At 43.5% G+C, this 22,698-nt stretch overlaps 1 protein-coding gene across 2 annotated transcripts in view; it reads right to left on the reverse strand.

The window, feature by feature from the left end:
* Nucleotides 1-12,056, reverse strand: part of LOC119180338 (fatty acid synthase-like) — a 112,590-nt gene extending 100,534 nt beyond the window's left edge. For both annotated transcript variants that reach the window (XM_075869600.1, XM_075869599.1), the window contains exons 1-4: nucleotides 11,919-12,056; nucleotides 8,310-8,462; nucleotides 4,025-4,351; nucleotides 1,828-2,028 (exon numbers count right to left, since the gene is read on the reverse strand). In XM_075869600.1, the coding sequence (XP_075725715.1) occupies nucleotides 1,828-2,028; nucleotides 4,025-4,351; nucleotides 8,310-8,442 (661 nt within the window). In that variant the 5' untranslated portion in view covers nucleotides 8,443-8,462; nucleotides 11,919-12,056. The remainder of the gene's footprint in view (nucleotides 1-1,827; nucleotides 2,029-4,024; nucleotides 4,352-8,309; nucleotides 8,463-11,918) is intronic.
* Between the last annotated feature and the right edge of the window lie 10,642 nt (nucleotides 12,057-22,698).

Here is a 22,698-nt window from a genome sequence, read left to right on the forward strand (position 1 = left end):
TTAAGTATTTATTTATTTGTTTATTTATTTACAACATGATCTTGTGGGAGACCTGGGGAAAAACCTTATACAATCGTCCTGGCCACCCTACACGTGCTACAGCATAAAAGGTGGTAACGAACAAAAAACAAGAAGAAAAAAAAACTGGGAAATGAAATGTACACATATTATAATATACATGAATATCCTTCACGCGAAAAAAAATGTGTACACGTAATATACTGTACAAGACTATCCTTCAAGCAAAAAAAAGTTAACCTGCATTTATAGGCATAATAAAGAAACTATAATAAAATGAATTTTCGCCTTCAGAAACGGCGAAGTACAAAAAAGAAAAAAAAGACGGTGTTATTTATGAAGCATATTCATAATAAAAATATTGTGGTCAAATTTTTCCGTAGCTCTTTAAATGAAGTTTCGCGAATATTAAAAAGCTGCTCTTTACTGATTCTATTAATTAAAGCTGGGAGCGTGAACCGAAGCATTTGTTGACCATAGCTAGCGCGACATTTCTTGATTTGGCCATTCTTCAGGTTTGCGTATAATATACTTTAGTAGGGTAGCCTGTATTCCGACTAGTGTTTGTAGAGTACTAGTTTTTTTCATTGGGTTAGATTTATACTGTCGACATAAATTATACTTTTACACTGTCGACAAAAATTATACTTAAAGATTGCCTTTACCTAGACAGTGTTGTTTTTTATAAAGAGGTCACTATTGTGTGAGACGTATGAAACCTTGTATGCTAATCGAATCAAGCGTTTTTTTTAAACTGCGAGCTTGTAAATGTTTTCTTTCGTTGTAGTGCCCCAATCCAGTATTCTATAGTTAAGTGTTGGTACAAACAGAGAAATATATAACATGTTGATGCTTATGGGGCATTTAAAAGAGAAAAGTGCATGACACTTAGTGCACTAGATAGTTTGCTAATTAGGTAACTCTTGTGGTCATCCCATAATATGTGCTCATTGAAATAGATGTCGAAAAGTTTTTATTGACAATACGAACTCAATTTCTGCATTATTTAACGTTAACGTGGCTAGTTGAACATTCTTGTTTCGTGGTCGAAACCATATTTCCTTAGTTTTGCTAATGTTAGTTTATAAGTGCTTTTGAGTCATCCAGTAACTAATATTTGATAGCGCTTCATTACCTTTAATATTTAGGAGTGTCGAGCTTTCTGAAAAAATAGACTGGTGTCATCTCTCCATATAATGAGTTTGGCTGTATCAAAAAAAGGAAGACGAGGACGAAGATAGAAAAATTTGAAAAGAAGGCGTGCCACTTGCTGAATATATTTCTCTTTTTACACTATCCAGCAAACTACATGTTTCTAGTATCTTTTTTTAAATATGTTAGTTTCTATCTCTTTCTCTGTGCGTCTCTTTCTTTCGCTGCCTAGGACACAGGGGTCGGGTCGGGTTACCGAGAGCTGCAGACTTAATTGCCAACAACTGAAGTCGGTCTACTTGGCATTATCTATGGCTATCACCTTCGCCAGCACAAACGCTACATAGCTAAAAGCTTCTGCTGTTGCTAATACCACGTTGCTATTGGCATCGTTACACAGCTGTAAACAAATGGTTATATAAAATATATCTGACTGTTCATTATATATCTGCGCCTATGACATTCATGCATATCTTTGAAGATATGTCGTAACCTTTCTCGCAGCAAAGAATATTACACCAGACTCATAGTGACTATCCCTACACACGCTTCGCACAACATCGACTTCTGCCGAACTTTTCGCCCTGGTTGGCAACCCAGTCTTCAATTGTTCTTCACTCTCCATTTCTCGAATCTAGCGCTGAAAGAAACTCTCACCGCCTATATCAAATGGCCTGCACTTCCCGTCGGTCGACAGGACGCCCAAGGTCTGGAAGTTTTTCATGAAGTGCGGATCGAGGGTTACGCTGGCTCCTCCCACGATGGCCGCCTCGCAGCGTCCTGATCGAATCGCGAGCAGCGCTTCGCTCAGGGCTGTCATCGTTGACGAGCAAGCCGTATCGACCGTCATGCTTGGTCCTGGGGTATCGGAAAATAATAGGAGATCTCATGCACTGGTATCATTCCTTAAGTCTACTTTCACGCCACTGGTTATCAAGTCGTGTAAGCGCTGGTACGTTTATGCATAGCTCAAAGAATAACCAGCTTCATTTTGACAAAGGCAATGTTTTCCCTGAGGATTTAAATGTTGTCACTTAAGACAATTATGCTTGAAATAGTAAAATCGCCGTGAACAATTCTGCTTCTGTTACGCAGATCTGTGTGGCTTAGAGTGTACGTTTTCGCAAAAATGTGTATGACTTCTCAAGTTCTGACGTCAGTTTTCACGTTCTCTGCGACAGTAAGCTATCTGACAGTAAGCTATCCAGTAAAGAACTATCAACGCAAGTAAATAGCCATCAACATAGCCAAATATGCACCATCGGCCGAGCCTCGCTGTCTGCCTTATATAACATCAATTTCTATAGAGCACGTGGTAAGCGACACTTATACTTTATTGACATTCAATTATTCAGACGAGGCCCTCATGTGATAATAACTCATTGTCGAAAAATATAACCGCATTGCAAGAGACAGAGCAATAATATCTACAAAGTATTTATGGTTTCGCACATAATATCGACCACGAAATGATTGAAAGTATCTCTTTTATTGTCTTTGTCGGCTGTCTTTTGTTTCACCATTTAAAACTAGCGTGCCACTGAAAGGTGGTAAATGAAACTCCAAAATACTACAATTTTGCAGCATTGAACTTCGCTGCCTGCCAGTGCAACTTTGAGGGTGTATTTTTATGCATTTGTTGCTATTGTAGGGAAAACGTTTTTATTCGGATGATTACACTAATCTCGACTTAGTAGCGCTGCAAGTACATGTTTTTTTTTCACTTAGTGGAAGAAAATTTTTATTGACCTTTACGAGCTTCTAACAATGCGCTCTGTATATGATTTCTAGAGAAAATGGTTTTATTCCAGATAGACAAATATATGCTAGTGTGCGAATTGAGTAATTCATTTTTATTTTTTCCGCCAACAGACGTTTTATGAAAGTAGCACATGTTAATTTAGAGGTTCCTGTTGTCGCTAGTCTCCACAAAGATGCTTTTCTACTTAGTTGCTCAGTGGCCGATGCTGTACTCAGTGAAATTACATGATTGCTGTTTTCATAATCACAACGGCCACGCGATAATTTGCATTTAGAAAGTTGATAAAGTGAAATTATCTGTTTTATCTGCACGCCTATGAGCGCAATAAAAACAGTTTAGATAACTTCCACTACCTATCACATCAGCAGGGTTAATATGACCAACTGTTGAAATAGGCCATTGAATACCTTGAAAACGGCACAAAAATGCCATAGCTACTGGTGAAGTACTTTATCCGTGAAATATAATAAAATATACGGCTGTGCAGTTGGTTGTATTTTTCATCTTCCGCCATCTTGCTTTCCAGTTTGCATGGTTACAAGAAATACGATGATGAAACAACTACCTATGTTTGGTCAGGTGTAATGAGAACAGTTCAGACGCTTCTTTGAACTGTAAGTTTTTGTGTCACATTTTCTAGCTGTTTCTCTTCATGTCCTTTTTAGAACAGCAAAATCAAAATAATACAGCTTGTAGACTTGAACAGTTTTCAAGGTATTAGGCCCTACAGCTCCCTACATTCATGGCTGACTAAACGAATATGTGGTGTCATTGACACGACCAAAGCGCTCCTCGTACGTATTTATCATAAGCGGTTATGCAAAAATACTGCAAACTGCCAGATTCATGCTAGGCATCATCTAGGCCTTTTGTTTCGCCACAGTGAACATCTTCAAAGAAAATGTTCAGAGATGTACTCATAGGAACAGGAGCAGCCCATTGTCATTGTCTTGAAACCATGGTGGCTCTTCATCACAGAAATATATCACAAATTTTCCGCATTGCAAGGAAATTGTGCTGGATTCTAGGCATAAACGAGACTTTATTTTTCGAGATTGACCTTACGTATTACTGAGTGCGAGGTTTACGTACCTTGAAGGTCAAGAGAATATGAAATTCTGTTGGAGAACATAGCCCTATGGCATCCAAGTATGGTAAAAGCGTCCCCTCTGGCGGTGTCCAGCTTGAATGCCTCGCCTGACTCAGCGACCGAGTTACCAACGAAGACGCCAATCTTGCGCTTCCTAAGCATTTCCGGGTCGTAACCGGAATCCATAATGGCCTCGTACGATGTCTCTAGCAGAAGTCGCAACTGTGGATCCGTCACGTCAGCCTGCTTCGGGTACGTACTGAAGAAGTTCGCGTCGAAGCGGCTCAAGTCTTTGATCTTTCCATGAACTCTTGGCATTCCGTTGTATCCTGTATGATTGCAAGGAGTTATGTGGAGAGTTATATGCTTAATATTCCCTAAAAGTTGTTCATAATACAATCGAAATACTGTCAATAATAATAATTTCTGGAATATTACGTTCCATATTTAGAATACGACTATGAGCCTCGATCTAGCAGAGGGCTTCGAAAATCGCGATCATATGTTGCCCTTTAACACGCACTTCTACCGCATGGTAGGTGCGGCCTTGTGACTGTGCCTGTGACGAAAACAGGAGGCCGCAGCACGGATCGACCATACGCATTTCGAAGCAGCTGTGGAGCCCTGTAACCAAGGCACATACAACCACGGCGGACGAAATGGTTGCCTTGCGTTTGACCGATCTATATTCATCAGAACTTTGCGCGATTAATTTTCCAGGACCTGACATCCCCACAACTACAACGTGGTGGTGGTGAGAACAAACCATCACGTAATAAACAGGATAGCTAAAATAGCATTGAAAAAGTGCACTGCAACAAGTTGCTAAAGGACGTGTCTTTTGAGGTTCAAAGGTGAAAAAAATACTTTTTTAACACCTACGCTGCAAACGCAAACTATCATCACTGGTTGTTTTAAAAGCTATTATCTCCTAATACTACCTCCTTCTAAGCCATACTACCTTAGGGTGCAATAGGGGGGGTGTAATGACGTTCTGTGTCCTCAATTTTATTTCAATGTGTAAATATATATATATAAAGTGGGAGAAAGACGGTTAATTCACAATCTCCCATTGTTCATCACGGACGAGACCTAGAAAAAAAGAAACTTCAAATTTTCCTATATCCACCATGTTTTCTTTTTATTTGTTTTTAAGGCTCCCTGCAGTACCTTCCGTAGTGGCGGGCATGCATGTAGCTCTGCAGGGATAATAAGTGTTGCACCAAGAAAGCGTAAAATTCTCAGAGCGCTTAGTAAATACGTGAGAACTCTAATCAACCACGTCTTCATGTCGTCCAGTGACATTGTCGCACGGAATGATGCGGAGGACCTTTTTGGACCTTTGAGATCGGGTTCATGCAGCACTTCAACCACAGTGCCTCTACATTTTTTTATTTTTTCATGAATTCAAATTAACATAAAACGTCAAACGTGCGAACTGTTGATGCCACCAATCAGCACCGCACTCACAATAAGTATACAGTCTTGGATAACGAACTCAATAAAATTCTTAGAGTCATATAGCGACATCGTATGATACGTGTTTTAAATGTCCTGCGAATGTAGCACATTTTTTTTTCGCCCGCCAAATGATGTCTGCATGCACGTTTGTAAAGTTGTTGTTTGGCATGATTTTCTTTTTGTGAAAAGGTCTAAATAAATCAGTGTGCTTTCAGGGAGTATAGAGGGTAAGCACTCAGCTATGGTGTATATGCAGCAATTAAACGCGCCGGTAATACCTCCAGGTTGTGTTTCGTTTTCACTAAAAGTACACTATGAAGTTTTGCCACGAACCAATACAATGTCGCGAAATCGCAAGTCCTACACAGAGTAGCCGTGAAGACGAGAACCGGTCCATTGATCATGGTATGGCTCATGGTTCATTATAAAGCCGGGATCCTTCGTCATAAATTACACAGTGATCCTTGCTAACATTCCCACCCGTTTACAGTGTAATGGTAAATGCACTGACATCAAGAACTGTCCGAATGGTGGTACACAGACAGTTATCGTGTTGCATGGCATTCGTATACCTTCGAGTATATGTCACCCTGTGTACAATTCAAGCGAAATGCTCACAAGTAAACACTCATAAGCGTTTCAGTTTTGTGTTTTTAATGTTTTATTACAAACTTCGCAATAATTATAGCCCAGACTGAGTCCGTGGCAAGAAATGTTATTTTATTACTATAGAACGATTAGTGAATTTTATTTGCGTAGCCCTTTCAAGAAGACATTTCTGCAAGAGTAGAAAACGTTGTTCGCCCACCTGTTTAGGTACGTGGGAATGTTTTGCGGTAACCTTCCACTATACTTCACTGTACATTGTCTCGAACATGTCGAACATTTTTCGACATATCGGCAAAAGCTGGGATTCATACTGCATACACTCATTCTAGTAGCTTGTGCTCTGGAAATGTCGTATTATTGAACTTGAAGCTGAGTGAAATAGGCTTTATTCAGCAAACTTGACCTTAAAGCCGACAGTTGGTTGAGTTGCTGCGTGTTTATTATTAAAGAAAACTTGACAAAAACGACCAACATAGAAAAATGAGAAATAAAAGCGTACGTCGCATTACTAGCATGAGAAGTTAAATGAAAACCACAGAAAGATACACGCACTCCGTATGAAAAAAACACACACGCGGTAGTTGAAAGATTGAAAACATGACTAAATAAGTCAAACACGTGGTACACTTCAGTTGCTAGTACCACGTCGTCCTGTCCCGTCAATGTATATCTGGTTTGGCTTTGTGTTCACACTTTCTTTAATTATGAACCTAAGTGTTCACTGCTTTACATCCTTTATTCATGCAAGGGCATAGTTCGGTCAACCTTACGCCATGTCAAATCCTAGGACTCAATTTGACGAGCCAGCAGCCATTGTCTGTAGCAAGCTTTAGGCATATATATGATTGAGTAACTTTTTATTGACTTAGCAGTCATAGTGCTAGAATTACTTTATTATGCTACATATTCATTTGCCATGAAGCGAGTAATTAAAAATGAAGTACACTGTAAGCCACAGATGGCCCTAGCTAATATATAAACGTTGTAAACATGGTTGTACTAATAGCATAATAACATTTCAGTGGTGTGATAATGCTGACAATTGGCAAAGCATAATTTTGAAAAAAATGTGTCAATTTTGAAATATTTGTGAGAAAATTTGGGCAGCAATATCTCTAGGCCACGTTGTCATGTTGTGGACGCAGCTGCACACCTTTACAAATTGCGTGGTTCTACACTCAAGCACAGAGGTATACTTTTAACTTTTCTGCAGGAACCTGCACTGAATGACCATGTGGAATACATTTTTATTCCATATAAAGAAGTAAGTTAACCAGAAATCTACATTACGCCTACGTGCTTGGTTGCCCATTTGTCAAAAGAAATACTACTGTCACTGTACGAATTCAGTTGCCTTCATGTGTAGGCGGCCACTAACTACGTGCCTTGTGCACCTAATGTCTTTGGTTTCTGCTTGCATAGTGGCATTGTGAAGTGTGCATGTCGGCGTGCTATAACATGAAATATTTTTCTGTGCTGCCCCACAGCTCTGAATTTTATGTACTACTTGGGCTTTACTGCGTATGTTGTTTCACGTGTTCGGTATTGAGTATGGGTTTTGTATAAAAAGACGAAAATATACATATGCTTACACTTACGTGAGAGCTACAACTGTTTTGATTCTCATAAATTATTGCGAACACTGCTTCTCGTAGCTCATGTCGCACAAGGCTCTACTGAGAAGCATTATCGCTATCACAGGCTAGTTTTGAAACTCAAGCGTACTAGTATGTTGATAAACGTAAAACAATGCAGGTAAGTCGGCAGATTGCAGATATTGCGCAGACAAAAATCACAAAGCCCCATTGTTAGCTTATTTTTCACATTTCTTATATATTCACTGTGTTTTATTATAGCCCATTGAACTTATGTTAGATGTATAAGTACATCGGTTCAATTCTTACTGGGCCGAATAAATGGTTAGGTAAATATTGAGATCTCGACCTGTGTAGGTTGATATTTTTCAGTGGAGGCATTTTGTCATGAAAAATTGAGCTATGTCTGACACGCTAGTAAACTTGCAAAATACTTCAAATGTTCCTACGTGCGTTTGTGCAAAACTACTGTTCTGTACTTTACACTTAGGAAGAGTGGCACACTGTCGTTCCTAATGCCAAAAAATAGGGCTTTTGTGAGCCTTGCTGGAGCATCCCAGTTTTCTCTTCATCACGTTACCAAACGCTCTGTTCAAATAAAAAGAAAGCTTGCCAAGCACACCTGGAGGCCATCGCGAGAAATCCTCGGTGGCCAATTCCACGCCTGCGTATAGCTTCTCCTTGAACTCGACCAGGTGATCAGCTTGAGGGAAATAGGCTGAGAAACCGGTAATGACGACGTCGTCCTCATTCATGGTGACCTAGAGGAAAAACGCTGAAGTAACGAAAATGAGGTCAATTGAAGTCGAAAGACGAACTCACATACTTTAGTATTAGCCTTAATAAGATCTCAAAAATAACAGATTGATTTGACGAAAGCCGGAGATCAACCTGAGGTGTACTAATAATATAAATATTATTTGATCGGTTATGTGCCGAAGCCGTGACATAATTATAAAGGACATCATACAGAAGGTTTTCAGATATTACCACCACGTGGCGTTCTGCAAGGTGCACTGACATCACACGGTATAGTGAATCAACCGGTTCTATTTTTGGTAGGTTACCTGTCTGACTTGTTTGCACACTCACAATCTGTAGCAATGCGCTGATACGTTTCTGACTTTGAAATCTCTGATGGAATCCTATGTAACCGGGACTTCCGAATTGACGACGGTAAATGCTACTTGTCACACCGATGCAACCCTGTGTTCGTATATGCTCCACGTACTCCACTGATCCTCAGAGCGTCCGCTTTATAGTTTTCTTTAAAACCAGCTGTAGATTGTAAATTTTACTATATTAATGTGCCACTTACAGCTTTGACAAAAAGAACAATGGATGTCCACATACTGTCAACGCTGGAGGGCATGCTCATGGCTACTTTTCCGAATCACTCGCGCCTTTGCCACTTTGATCACGTTCTGTACACATTCGAATTAGACATTAACTATCCTTTACTAAGAGGGAATGATCAAAATCACTGGCTAATTGTACCTATGAATCACCTAGTGAGGTATGCAGATTCAACATCTCAGCTAGTCACGACGGCTCTTGTTTCAACCAGTTGCCCGCTACAACGCTTCTTGCTATGTTCCAGTGCACCCTGCGTATAGCGCGACTAAGGCCGCACCGCTCTTGTGCCTATAATAGTCTCAATCTTCTCGCTAAATACCGTGTTAGCCACATCTGTATTATTGCAAGTCACCCGCGAACTTATTGCTTCACAGAGCGTGCCAGCTGTACTGTTATCGACTGGATTTTGTAGTATGCCGCCTCCAGCCACAGCAGTTAGAACTTCGGTCTTCGCTATCTAATAAAAGCTGCCGAGGGCGCCTTTTGTAAAGACATGCTTTGTTTCCTGTCTGCTTACGCGACTGTCGAGAACCATGGTCTGCGATTGTCGCTGTTTTTCTTCACCGTCCCGACTCTCGTGGTTCACCTTCAATACACCAAACCCACTTCCGAGGCTGCTCGTTGTGCAGGAGACAGCCGGCAGTTGTCCCATTGCCTTAGAATTGTGTAAAGAGAAGCTACGAAAGTTTCTTTTGCGTTAAAATTCTGGCTTCGCAGAAATTTTGGTTTCGGCGTTGGTGTCGGTTGTGGCTTCGTTGGTGGTAAGCAAAAATTTATCACCTTATGTGATAACAAAACAAAAAAAAGAATAAAAACTCTTGCGTAAGAGTCGGGATTGAAGCCACGTAGTTTGCGTGGCAAGCTGGTGCTCTACACAACAGCCACGTGACACCTTGAAAATACCGTCAAAATAACCACCTTTGCTGGTAAATTCAGTGAAGAAAATTTTCGTTCTTCATAACCACACGCTTCCTGTATGCATGCTTCAAAACACAACATGTAATATCGCAGTAATAATGCGTGGAACATGCGTACATTGCTATCGGGCGTCGGAACATGTGGTTACGATGAATTCATGGTTTAAAGGGGGCCAACCTCTACGACAGGCACACACGTTACTGCACCTTTGCTTTTAAAGCCACGAAGTGGGTGCACAGCAAGCTCGAAAATATTTCACGCACACAATCGCCCTTGGTTTGAAGCATCGTACTCATTACACAAAGTGCGGCCATGTGCGAAAGATTCACTAACACAAGCCATTTTGAACTCAGTGCGCACCAGAAACAGGATGTTGATATCGCGTTCAACACCTAAAGGAGAAGCTTAAGGGTCTCCCACTTTATTTGATGACGCGTGGTGACACCTCCAGGTGCCACCTGACTTGAGGCTCGTTGGTCATTGGCTGCCTACTACTATTTCCGCAGTTGTCATCAGAAGCCCGTTGCCACAAATGACAGAAGTATCTTCAAAGAACTAAACACAAGAAAGCTCTAGAGTCAGGTTCAATATTAATATTCAAAAGACAAAAAGATTTGGCAGATCTCATGGGTACCTTAGGAATCGAGGTTATGTGAAGTATGCGGAAGAAAGGTTACTATGTCGTAATTGATTTAATGAGCGGCACGTTACGACTTGACGCTAAATAAATCTGGCAAATATTAGCAGTAAACTAAGACACCATTATTTTTAACCAAGCTCGGAAGTTTTTTGAGGAGTATGTTTACGTAGGACTATTACCAATTAAAACACCTACACGTGTAAAAGAAAAATACTGAAGAATAAGAATAGACTGTAGCGATTCTATCAGGCATTTTCAAACAATGGCTGTCAATCTACCACAGTTACAAAAGCAGAAGGCATGCAACAATTGCGAACACCAGTGCTACTATATCAAACCAAAAGTTGAAAGATAACAAAGAAACTTTTAAAGTACAAAACATCATGCGACGTCCGATGAAATGAAAAATATTAAAAATGCCTTTAGGAGCCAGGAAAACGGCTGAGTGGATTAGACAATTAGCAGGGGTTAGCGACATTGTCACCAATGAAGAAGAGGGAACATGAGTATGACAGATAACACGATGATCAGGTAAACGTTGCTCAGTTCAAGATATAGAGCGGATACCTAGTGATGGCAGACGTAGACTTGAGTGGTAGCGTTTTATCTAAACTGAAAGAATCAGAAAATTCGCAGGCGTAATATGAATACATATTGCTTTCTTACTGCTTTCTTATTGCTTTCTTACATATAGGCTTTCTTACTGCAGTGACTTACTGCAGCCAGTTTGCTGTAGTCCCGACCAGGTCCTACAGCAAACTGCTCTCGCGAACTATCTCACCTAACATATCAAGAAAACTTCAGACATTGGTGATAACGTTGTGAAAGAGTGCGCAAAGACTGTCTGTAACCGCAGCAGCAACCATTTTTAATCATTATGCGCGAACGGAGTGGGACAGCGAAGGCGGATCACTTTCAGAGACTGAACACCGCAAAGGGGTGCACTATCACGCCTCCCATACCCTGCTACTCTTGTTGCCAACAACCACTTTACACTTCAATCTATCACGAGTTAAAAAAAGATTTTAGGGCTTTTTATAAGTTTTTTAAGACACTCTTTTTTGTGAGAGTTTTTATGAACACAGTAAATAAGAATATTTACAGGCGAGAAAGTATACGACACCGCTCAAGTGCTTAGGTCTTCAGAGATCACTTGCATTGTTTAAATATGGTTTTATCGCAAGCATCAGTCGTATGATAATATAGGTTTTTTTGAAGAGCGTCCCTTCAACATATGCACCGATACCTTTCTTTCCTAACTTCGAATGTTCCTTCCCTCAGAATCTAGAGTAATACCTGGATGAAGTGCGCGCTCACCTTTGAACGTGAGCTCCCAATGCGAACCCCGTTGTCGCCGAAATAGAGTCGCTTTGGTTCCAAGAGAACGGCAAAGTGCGTAAAAACCTGCAGGTGAACTCTCTCTGTGTACTGCTTAGCCGCAGGAAAAGTGTGCAGGTTGTGGACGAGCTTCTTTCAAACCACTGCATTTTTATTCCAATTTTATTCCACTACTGCACCATCATGCCACTCAAACGTCAAGCTGTCGAGATCAACTCGATAGAGATACAAAAAGAATTTACTTCAATGTCTAGTGTGACTCAGTGAGGTGCCATATTGAGGGCAGCGAACAGAAAGCATTATGGAGATAACGAAGTCGGCTTCGACAACAACATATTTTTAAACTACAGGCATTCTTCCTTCTCCATTTTATTAGGGTAGAAAGAACTTAGTCACTAAACACAAGTGTACATTTCCACTATCCGTCCAATATCAAGGCTGTCAAAGCTGATAGCTTGTGATGACGCTTTCGGCCTACAGAGTAAAAACCAAAGCAAAAATTTGCTTGTCAGGCTGAATGAAGCATGCCATTAATAGCAACGCATGAAAGATGGTAGAAAATATCGTTCGTTGAATCTAAATTAAAATGCGGAAAACCTTAGTCACACTATCTTGTCTGTACAATGTTTCGTTTTCTTGTTATAACATTGGTACTGGTTAGTTGTAAGGATCACAAGACATCAACTATGTATTAACATTCGCAAACAGACAAAATTCCGCGTTGTAGTGAAAGATGCACCAAAACTCATGTTTTGTGAGAATCAGTTTCGTGCTGAGCCGTCAACGGAGAGAAGCCAACGCCAAGTTCATTGCTTTGCTCGAAGTGTTACGAGGTGGATATTTGGCTTTGTGTCAATTGGAAATTGTGCATAGTGTATCCTTACCAGCAGCGACTTATATATTGAGCAGCTCGCGATACACCTTAACGTAAGCACATCGCTAGAGCAGTGATTTTGGTACTGGCGCAGATGAAGTAAATGTTGCGGTGCTCTGATTGACATATAACTAGTACTTTATTCGACATATTAGCTTAAGTCCTTGCTACAGCTTACCTAGTCGTTTGTGTACATGTTTTATTTATTGTATTTGTTATTTTATTCCGTAATGCCACTCCTACCACGGTTGTGGCATGGTAGAGTGTAGTACATGCAATAGTTACACTGAAAAGCGTTTGAAAAAACAAAAATACGGGTTTAGTCCTCAAACAAATAATTTACTTAATCCGCAAGTAAAATGAATAAACATGCAACACACATATATTATATTCAGCTGCTGTGAAAACAGGCCAATAAGTTTGTCATCAAAAAAGGATGAAAATGTTTCACAAAGCATCTGCTTCGGTTATATAGCTACTGATTTCTTTCCAGTTTGTGTCTGTTCGGCGAAATAAACAAACTGTGGAAGGAATCATTATAAACTCGAAAGGCTGTTGTTGTTAATCTTTGTCTTCAGCATATAGAATAGCCGGAAGAAAAATGAATAATTTAGCTCATGTCAACTTTGTAGTGTCTCTTAATTAATCAATATCATATTTTTTAAACGTGGTAAGTGGTTTCTTTCGCATAAAGGGGCTAGCTTAGCGCGAGCTTGCATGTCGTTTAGTCACTGAGCTGCGTCAAAAGTCATTAAAAACTAACGCTATGGCTCTCTTCTGGACATTTGAAATCTTAAGAATATTAGTTTTGTATGCGGTCAACATATCAGCATTATCTGAAACTTATAAAATGCTCATCTGGTTTATATTAGAGCGCATAGCCAATACTGCAACCACCGTAGGTGCTGTACTGGCATAACGCATGTATGTGTTTTGCTGCATAAACATGTTGCAGTAGTAACATGGCTATGCCATAAAATATTTCCTAGTGTGTGGAGGGTCTGCGTTTTGATTCCGGCTCAAGCAGTAATCTTTATTTTTCGCTTCAATGAGAAGTATATGCCAAAGACGACCTCGCTTTTGTCATCATTGCGCTTTCTGTTAGTTGCTCTTTCGTGCTATAGCGTTAAGAATTCCTAAGCCTGGGTCGCTATACACTTGGAATGACTTGTGGCGCATATCTTCGTGCAATGGCTGATGATATGTGGGTATGTGTCACACTTGTGTGGTGAAAAGAACCGTATTGGTGATTTACGCGGAGTCATGCTCATGATACACGCCATCTATGTCCGTTTTGCTACATACGAAAATAAGGAGATAGATAGATAGATAGATAGATAGATAGATAGATAGATAGATAGATAGATAGATAGATAGGTAGATAGGTAGATAGATAGATAGAATAAACAGTCAATCGATAAATTTACTTATCTATCTACCCATCAATCAATCAACCAATCAATCAGTCAGATAGACTAATTGAGTGATTTATTGATTGAATGAATGATTGATTGATTGATTGACTCCAGTGGTCAAAGGTCATTTGGTTTAATTTAAAATGCTTCGCATTTCAAAGCTGATGCAGTCAGACGGAGACACTGTTTGTTTAAGTGGTAATCACACAACTTGCGAAATACTCCGCAGTATTTGTCCTTGTAGTACAGTCGATAACTGAACTCGTTTGCATAGATGGACTGCAGGTAAAGCAGCCCTAGCTCCTTTGAATTACTAGACAGCGCTTTCAGTTAGCGTTGTCTTAATCGAAATTTTTTTTCTTGTTTTGACCCATGCATGTGCAATTACAGCGAGTACCGTAATTGAGGGTTCATGACATTCAGCGCACTTTGTCTTGTCCTAATTTATTAATAATATTGTTGTCCATTGTGCATGTTTTTTGTTCGAACTCGTCACAATCTTACTTCACTGGCATTCTCTTTATGACATGTTTTGCACTGACTAAGCACAGGTTTCATGAGATGACGTTCTTCATTCCTCTCTGAAATGCATTGGCATTGGAACATTTGCGACATCTGTGACACGTGCCATGACCGGTACGTTAACTGTTTTTTTTTATTTTCCTTTGAATGTTTCGAATAGCAGACTAGGTGCCTTCGTACCTGATCATAGTTTGTACTGTACAGCGCACACACAAAAAAGACAAAATACAAGCGCGTATTGAATGTGCTGTCTGTGGAGTCAATTTTTCTTCTAGGAGACACAGAAAAAAAGCCATAAAAATTGTTTCGAACCCCGTGACACGTTCACACGTGGTCCCAAATCTTAAGTGGGGTAGTGTTACCACTCTATTAGTTTTGTTCTTTTTGATATTGCTAAATAACATATGTTGAGAGTTGGCGTAGGCCATGAGCACTTTTTTATTTCGCGTTACAGCGAAAGCTGTTATGAGACCCCAACTCGGGTCTCGCGCAGTTGTCTGCCGGCACCCGCGCTGTTCGTACCCACATTGCCCGAAATTAGGAAGAAACAAAAACCTAGCACCAATAACACGGTGGGGATCGTACCCAGGTCCGATGGGTGTCAGCCCAGTATTCTAAGTATTCTACCACTGAGCTGCGCCAGTGCTTTCAACTTGTTGGCAAACTTGCCTTAGGCAGGCTTGATGTCGGAAAAGCAATCGTGTCAATACGACTTATAAAGCGTTTTAAAACAGCGAAAAAACAACCAGTCATCGCACAATGCGAATAGCGTAACGAGCGGGCCGTGCAGTGCTTAAACCAATTTCAAAAACTTGTTCTTGTTCCCCTAATAACTGTGGCGCATACCCACTTCAGCCACGCTTCCTCATCGAGGTCAGCCACTGCAAGGTCAATTGACACAAAATTCCTTGCAAGTGCTTAGCGGGTGCCACGCTTCTCAGAAGAATGATGAAAAATGGCAGAGCGAACGCCACCCTACTACCCAAAAAAGTTTTTATTGATTCCCAAGTGGGTATGAGGCAAGTGTGCTTGCTATAGTTACCCCTTGAGTGTTTCGAAGAGGCTCTGAAAGGTCGCTCTTCTAGCTTCCGCTGTGACTGTGCTGCGCCTTCTGCGCAGGCCTGGTGTTTTTTTTTTTTGTTAATGTTGTTGTTGTTGTAGACAGCTACACAATTCTAATTACGAATTACGGGTCTGTCGTGGAGCATTCATGGTGAAACGAAACCCCCATCTGAAGAACTTTTTATTAAGCTAGATCGAAAAGAATATGTCTCTACTGACAATAAGAAATTAAAGGGGACCATTGACGAAGGACCGTGGCCTCACTTGCCGCAGTACAATATTGAAGTTATAGTTGTGTCCAAGCAGCGAGAGTTCTTCAGGATTCTCCAGAACACTGCACACTACTGTCCATAACATTACTGTGACACTGCATTGGCTGTCCACGACGGCAATTAGGTCATTGCGAAATGGTACTGCATGTGCCGGCCAACGCTCTTTTTACTCTTTCATACCTTTGTTTCTAATTCTCCTTCTGTATTCGCTATTTCTTCCACCTTCAAATTCTTATAGCAATTGAATCCTTGTTATGACGTTTTATTTTGCTATACTCCAGAAGGCCATTGTGTGCTAGGATAGCCGAGTGGTTTAGACGCTCGCATACAGATTGCGCGGACGCGGCTTCGAATTTCGTGATTGAATTTCTTTCGGCTAAAAGCTATCTCTTGTTATACATTTCTTTCACCCCCTCTCTTTCCTTCTCTTTTTGCACTTGCTCTCTAGCCCACCACAGTGTTAGGATCCCACGTCGGAAAAATCGCTACAGGTGTTCTGGGACCTTAGATGAAGAGCAGGATGAAAAAAAAAACAAAGAGAACTCGAGCTTGTTCTTGATGATGATGATGATAATGATAGAGGGAGATAATATAAAAAATAAGGAGTTTTACTACAATCCGTTCAGTTTGTCGCTTGGCCCATAAGGAAAGAAATAGTGAGATAGAAAAAATTACAATTGACTACCTACGAAACAGGGCAAATCTAGACCTTGACTTCTCTGCTGTTTACTGAAGCTTTGTGCACATGCACTAGGACACAGACGAAAGGGACACAGGGACCAGTGTGCACTAACTACTGCTTTATTAATAGATAACAGAGCGGAGTATATACTTTTTTGAGCCCTTCAAGATCACTGCGCATGAACAAAAACGGCATCATACGTTCCTTCAAATAAACCAATAAATCCCTTAATAGATGCAGTGTACTATAACATGTTATTCAGCTCATAGTTATGAACGGCACAGAAAACACGGGAAACACAAAACGAATAAAACACAAGGACGGGCACCAGACTCGCACCTAATTGTTGTTACCGTCGACTCATATTTATGTACAGGCACGTTGTCCGAAAAAAAAAACAGGTGATGCAACACGCGAGTATTTTTAAACAAGGTACACAGGAATGCAGAATTCTGTACACTACCCCCAACGAGCAATTCACGAATTTGTTTCGATGCTTTATTTGACACGCCTTCCTTGGCTTCTGCACCGGCGAAGTGATAGGGCATAGCCGAGATAACTGCTCAGGTATATTGTCACCAATCTTGTCTCACTCAAGGAAACCTTCCGCAGAACTGCTCGTCAAGCTAGGACAAAAAAAGAAAAACTGCTCCAACCCAACCTCTTCGTCCTCTTCCACACGAAAACCACGCGAATTCATGCGGCATTAAAAAGCGGCTCAATCCCAACCTCTTCGTCCTCTTCCACACGAAAACCACGCGAATTCATGCGGCATTAGTCCCCCCTTTTAAAAAGCATCGACTCGATGCTTCTAAATAAAAAGAAGAAGAAAAAAAAAAAAACCCATAATTAGAACACGCGTTGACGCAGAGAATGACAAAGTGAGTGCCAGGGAAAACAAAGAGGGCGCACAAGCACTTGGACCATGCGCGAACACAACAGCACCAGTGGAAGAGTCAAGAAAAAAAAAAAACACCACATGAGATCACTGTCACGTTTGCGAAGTAACTCGCAAGCACAGAGACTATTGTGTGTAGTACGGCTTGAGTCGTACGACATGCACAGTTTCGGGCCGATGTTGTCGACGTGACGACACTGTGCCGTCCGGAAGTACTTCGTATGTAAGGTCACTCACACGTCGGATAACCTTGTATGGTCCGAAATAACGGCTCAGAAGCTTTTCAGACAAGCCTGGTCGTCGGACAGGAGTCCACACCCACACTCGTTCACCCGGGTGGTATGCGACGTTTCGACGGCGAAGGTTGTAACGTCGTGCATCTGCGTCTTGTTGGTGACCGATGTTCACGCGAGCCAGTTGACGAGCCTCTTCGGCGTACTGCGTGTATTGCTCGGCTTCTGGAGAAAGAGCATCGCTATTATCGTACGGCAGCATAGCGTCAAGCATCGTTTGTACGTTGCGTCCATAAACAAGGTGGAAAGGTGAAAATCGGGTTGTTTCCTGCATTGCCGTATTGTATGCGAACGTGACGTATGGGAGGATATCGTCCCAGGTTTTGTGCTGCACGTCCACGTACATTGACAGCATGTCCGCTATGGTCTTGTTGAGCCTTTCCGTCAGTCCATTACTTTGTGGGTGGTAAGCCGTTGTTTTTCGGTGACTCGTGCAGCTCAGTCTGAAAATGTCCTCTAGCATTTGTGCCGTAAATGATGTTCCTCTATCCGTAATCACACATGACGGCGCGCCGTGCCGGAGGACGATGTGCTGCACGAAGAACTTCGCCACTTCAGACGCCGTGCCGCGGGGTAATGCCTTTGTCTCAGCATACCGGGTCAAGTAATCGGTTGCCACTATAATCCATTTGTTACCAGTGGTCGACAAAGGGAAGGGTCCTAGAAGGTCCATTCCCACGAGGTCGAAAGGTGTCCGTGGTGGTGTAATAGGGTGGAGAAGGCCCGCAGGTTTCACGGGTGGCGTCTTGCGACGCTGGCACTCGCGGCAGCCTTGCACGTAGCGGTGTACACTGGTCGAAAGTCGTGGCCAATAGTACTGCTGGCGCACTCTGGCGAGAGTCCGCGAGTAGCCCAAGTGTCCCGACGTGGGCTCGTCATGGCACGCGAGGAGGATGTCATCCCGCATGTCGGCTGGTACAACGAGGAGGAAGGCTTTGTTGCTACCTCGAGCATTTTTCTTGTAAAGAATGCCCCTCCTTAGACAAAAGGATGACAATTCGCGAGCGATGCGCCGAGGAGTGTGAGAATTTCGGCCTTCTAAGGAATCAATAATAGGGCGCAATTCCTGATCGGCTCTCTGTCTAGACATAAAGTCAGAATCACTGAGGGCTCCGAGAAAACCATCAGCATATTCCGAGTCCATATCAGGATGTCCCACGGGTGCTCGAGAAAGTGCGTCGGCATCTTCGTGCTTGCGCCCAGACCTATACACAATCATGATGTCAAACTCTTGCAAGCGCAAACTCCACCGAGCGAGACGACCAGACGGGTCACGGAGATTGGCCAGCCAACACAGCGAATGGTGATCGGTCACCACCTTGAAGGGACGGCCGTAGAGGTAAGGTCGAAACTTTGCCGTTGCCCACACGACTGCGAGGCATTCCTTCTCTGAAGTGGAGTAGTTGGCCTCGGCTCGAGAGAGAGTACGACTGGCGTAAGCTATGACATGTTCTACGCCGTTGTGCCGTTGTACAAGGACAGCGCCAAGTCCGACGTTGCTTGCATCCGTGTGAACTTCGGTATCAGCGTCCTCATCAAAATGCGCAAGAACAGGTGCCTCTTGCATTCGCTGCCGTAACTCTGTGAAAGCTGCTTCTTGCTCTGTAGTCCAGGCAAACGGTACATCATCTCGGGTGAGTCGCGTGAGCGGTTCGGCTATCGTCGAGAAGTTGGTAATGAATCGGCGATAATAAGCACACAAGCCGAGAAAACGCCGTACCGCTTTTTTGTCTGACGGCACAGGAAAGGTGGCGACTGCTGCAGTTTTTTCTGGGTCAGGCCGCACTCCATCCGCACTCACAACATGTCCCAGAAATTTCAGCTCATCGTAGCCGAAATGGCACTTCTGGGGTTTTAGCGTGAGTTCGGCCGAACGAATAGCTTCCAGAACCATTCTTAGACGCTTCAGATGTTCTTCGAAACTCTCGGCAAAGATGACCACATCATCAAGGTATACAAGGCAGCTTTGCCACTTCAAGCCAGCGAGGACGGTATCCATCATTCGCTGGAATGTTGCGGGAGCCGAACAGAGGCCGAAAGGAAGAACTCTGAATTCATAAAGCCCATCGGGAGTTACAAACGCTGTCTTCTCTCTGTCTCGCTCATCGACCTCTATCTGCCAATAGCCGCTCTTCAAATCTATCGATGAAAAATACTTCGCGTGTCGTAGCCTGTCGAGAGAATCATCAACCCGTGGAAGCGGGTAGACGTCTTTTTTGGTGACGCTATTGAGTTTCCTGTAGTCAACACAGAATCGCAGCGTTCCGTCTTTCTTCTTTACTAGAACGACTGGCGAGGACCACGGGCTGCTCGACGGTTGTATCACCCCGTCGTCAAGCATCTCCTTTACCTGCGTCTGTATAGTCTCGCGTTCTTTAGCCGAAACACGGTAAGGTTGCTGGCGGATTGGGCGAACATCATCGTCGGTAATAATTCGGTGCTTTATGAGGGGTGTTTGACCGACTCTAGATGAAGAGGCGAAGCAAGATTTAAATTCCTTCAGCAGGGTATGCAGTGCGGCCTTCTTCTCGTCCGAAAGCTTCGAACTGACGTCGATGTGGTCCAGAAACTTATCTCCATCAACCATTTCCTCGGATGCGAAGCACTCGGTGACATCCGCTACACGGTCTCCGAAGGCCACGGTGGTGCCGCGGAAAAGATGTCGGTGCTCGAAGTTAAAATTTGTGACGAGTATCTGCGACCGTCCGTCACGTACACGCAGAATGCTTCGCACTGCACACACACCTTGAAGCAGTAAAAGGGATACGTTGCTCTCGGCGACCACGTCACCGTCTTGGAGGTCTTCACAGGTGACTTCTACGAAAGCAGTCGCTCGGGGAGGCAACGTCACGCTTTCGTCGGCAACACGCAGCGCAGGTCTACGACAGCTATCAGCGCCTCGATCGGTTGCAAGTTGCGTCGAGAAAGTCACCATTCGCTCGCGGAGATTTATGATCGCGCCATTCTCTCGAAGGAAGTCCATTCCAAGGATGAGCTGACGAGAACAGTCGCGTAGTACGAGGCAGGTTACCACAAACGTTGACTCGCGTATTTCCACTCTTGCGGTACAGCGACCCAATGGAGTAATAACGTGGCCTCCAGCAGTGCGAATACGCGTCCCATTCCAAGGTGTCATCACTTTCTTAAGACTGGTTGCCAATTTTCCGCTCATAATAGAATAATCTGCACCTGTGTCCACCAATGCGCTGACCTGAAGACCGTCTATCAGCACGGGAATGTCGAGTGAGACTCGGCCACTGGGTTCAGACGCACAATCCGGCATTTCTCTCGCACTGCACTCAGACGTCAATTCAATGTCTGCAGCGTTTTGTGGAAGCGTCGATAGGAGGTCTTCCGCACTTTTAGTCCCAGCGACCTCGCCCCCGAAGGTCGCTGCCTTCAGTTTTCCCGACGAGGGCTTGGGGAACGTCCCCGTGCCATCGTACTGAGACGTGGTCCAATAGCTGCGGGTCGTCGTGGAGATGGAGACCGCGATTGACGCCGTGGGAAAGGCAGACGTTGCTGCGCGAGGTAGTCCTCAATTTCTCTTGGCCTCTGACCAACTAGGGGACGAGGCGAATGAATAGAGAAACCGCGCAGTCCAAGTTGTCGGTATGGACATTCCCGGTAGATGTGACCGGCTTCACCGCAATGGAAGCAGAGGGGTCTTCTATCCGACGTACGCCAAATATCGGACTTCCGCGGAGGGGCACGGCGACCGTCGATGTCCAAACCAGCATGCGCAGATTGAATTGAAACTGGCGGCATCGTCTGGATTGGGACTGCAGGGCTTGAGACCGGCATGGAAGTGCGCAGAGCTTCGGCATATGTGCGGTTCCCAACATCAGTGGACGCAGGAGGTGGTTCTAGATTTGTAACCGTTGGTTGAGGGCGACGGCTGTGAAGCACCTGCTGGACCTCGTCCCGAATAATATTGGTGATGCTGCTTACCTCCGGCTGTCTCGCCCCGTGTAGTTTCGCGATTTCCTCGCGGACGACGGAGCGGACGATTTCGCGAATCCACTCAATGCTGTTGCTCCCGAAGCTGGCGGAAAATTCAGTAGGTGATGCAGAATTCACTTGCCGGTTGAGTAGGGCTGACCGCTGATGAAGTACCCTCTCCATCGTAGTGGCTTCGGTCAGGAATTCTGCTACACTCTTCGGAGGACTCCGCACTAGACCAGCAAAAAGCTGCTCCTTCACGCCTCGCATCAGATAGCGTAGCTTTTTTTCTTCTGGCATTGCCGGATCCGCTCGCCTGAAAAGCTGCGTCATGTCCTCCACGTACATGGTGACGGTCTCATTAGGCATCTGGATGCGTGAATGCAATGCACGTTCAGCACGATCGCGGCGGTCGGGGCTCCGGTAGGTCTCCAAGAGGCGATGCTGGAACTCGCGCCAGGATGTCAAGACATCACTTCTGTTCATGAACCACGTTCGGGCGCCGTCTTTCAAACACGCGTAGACGTTGCGGAGTTTGGCGGCTTCGTCCCAGTAGTTGATCGCTGCGACGTGTTCGAACTCGCTCAGCCAGTCGTCCACATCCTCAAACAGCTCTCCGTGAAAGGGACTAGGCATCAGCGGGTTCTGGACAGTGCAATAAATTGGTGCCGACGACGTAGGAGTTTCCATGACGCCTTGAGGCGAAGTCATAGTCGCTCTATGGATAAGCTGTGCCGGTGTCTCTGGTGGTAGGCCTCGTTGGCGGCGGCTTGTTCTGTGAACTGGCGTGTCCACGGGC

Source organism: Rhipicephalus microplus, chromosome 7, assembly GCF_043290135.1.
Source record: "Rhipicephalus microplus isolate Deutch F79 chromosome 7, USDA_Rmic, whole genome shotgun sequence".
Taxonomy (NCBI): Eukaryota; Metazoa; Arthropoda; class Arachnida; order Ixodida; family Ixodidae; genus Rhipicephalus; species Rhipicephalus microplus.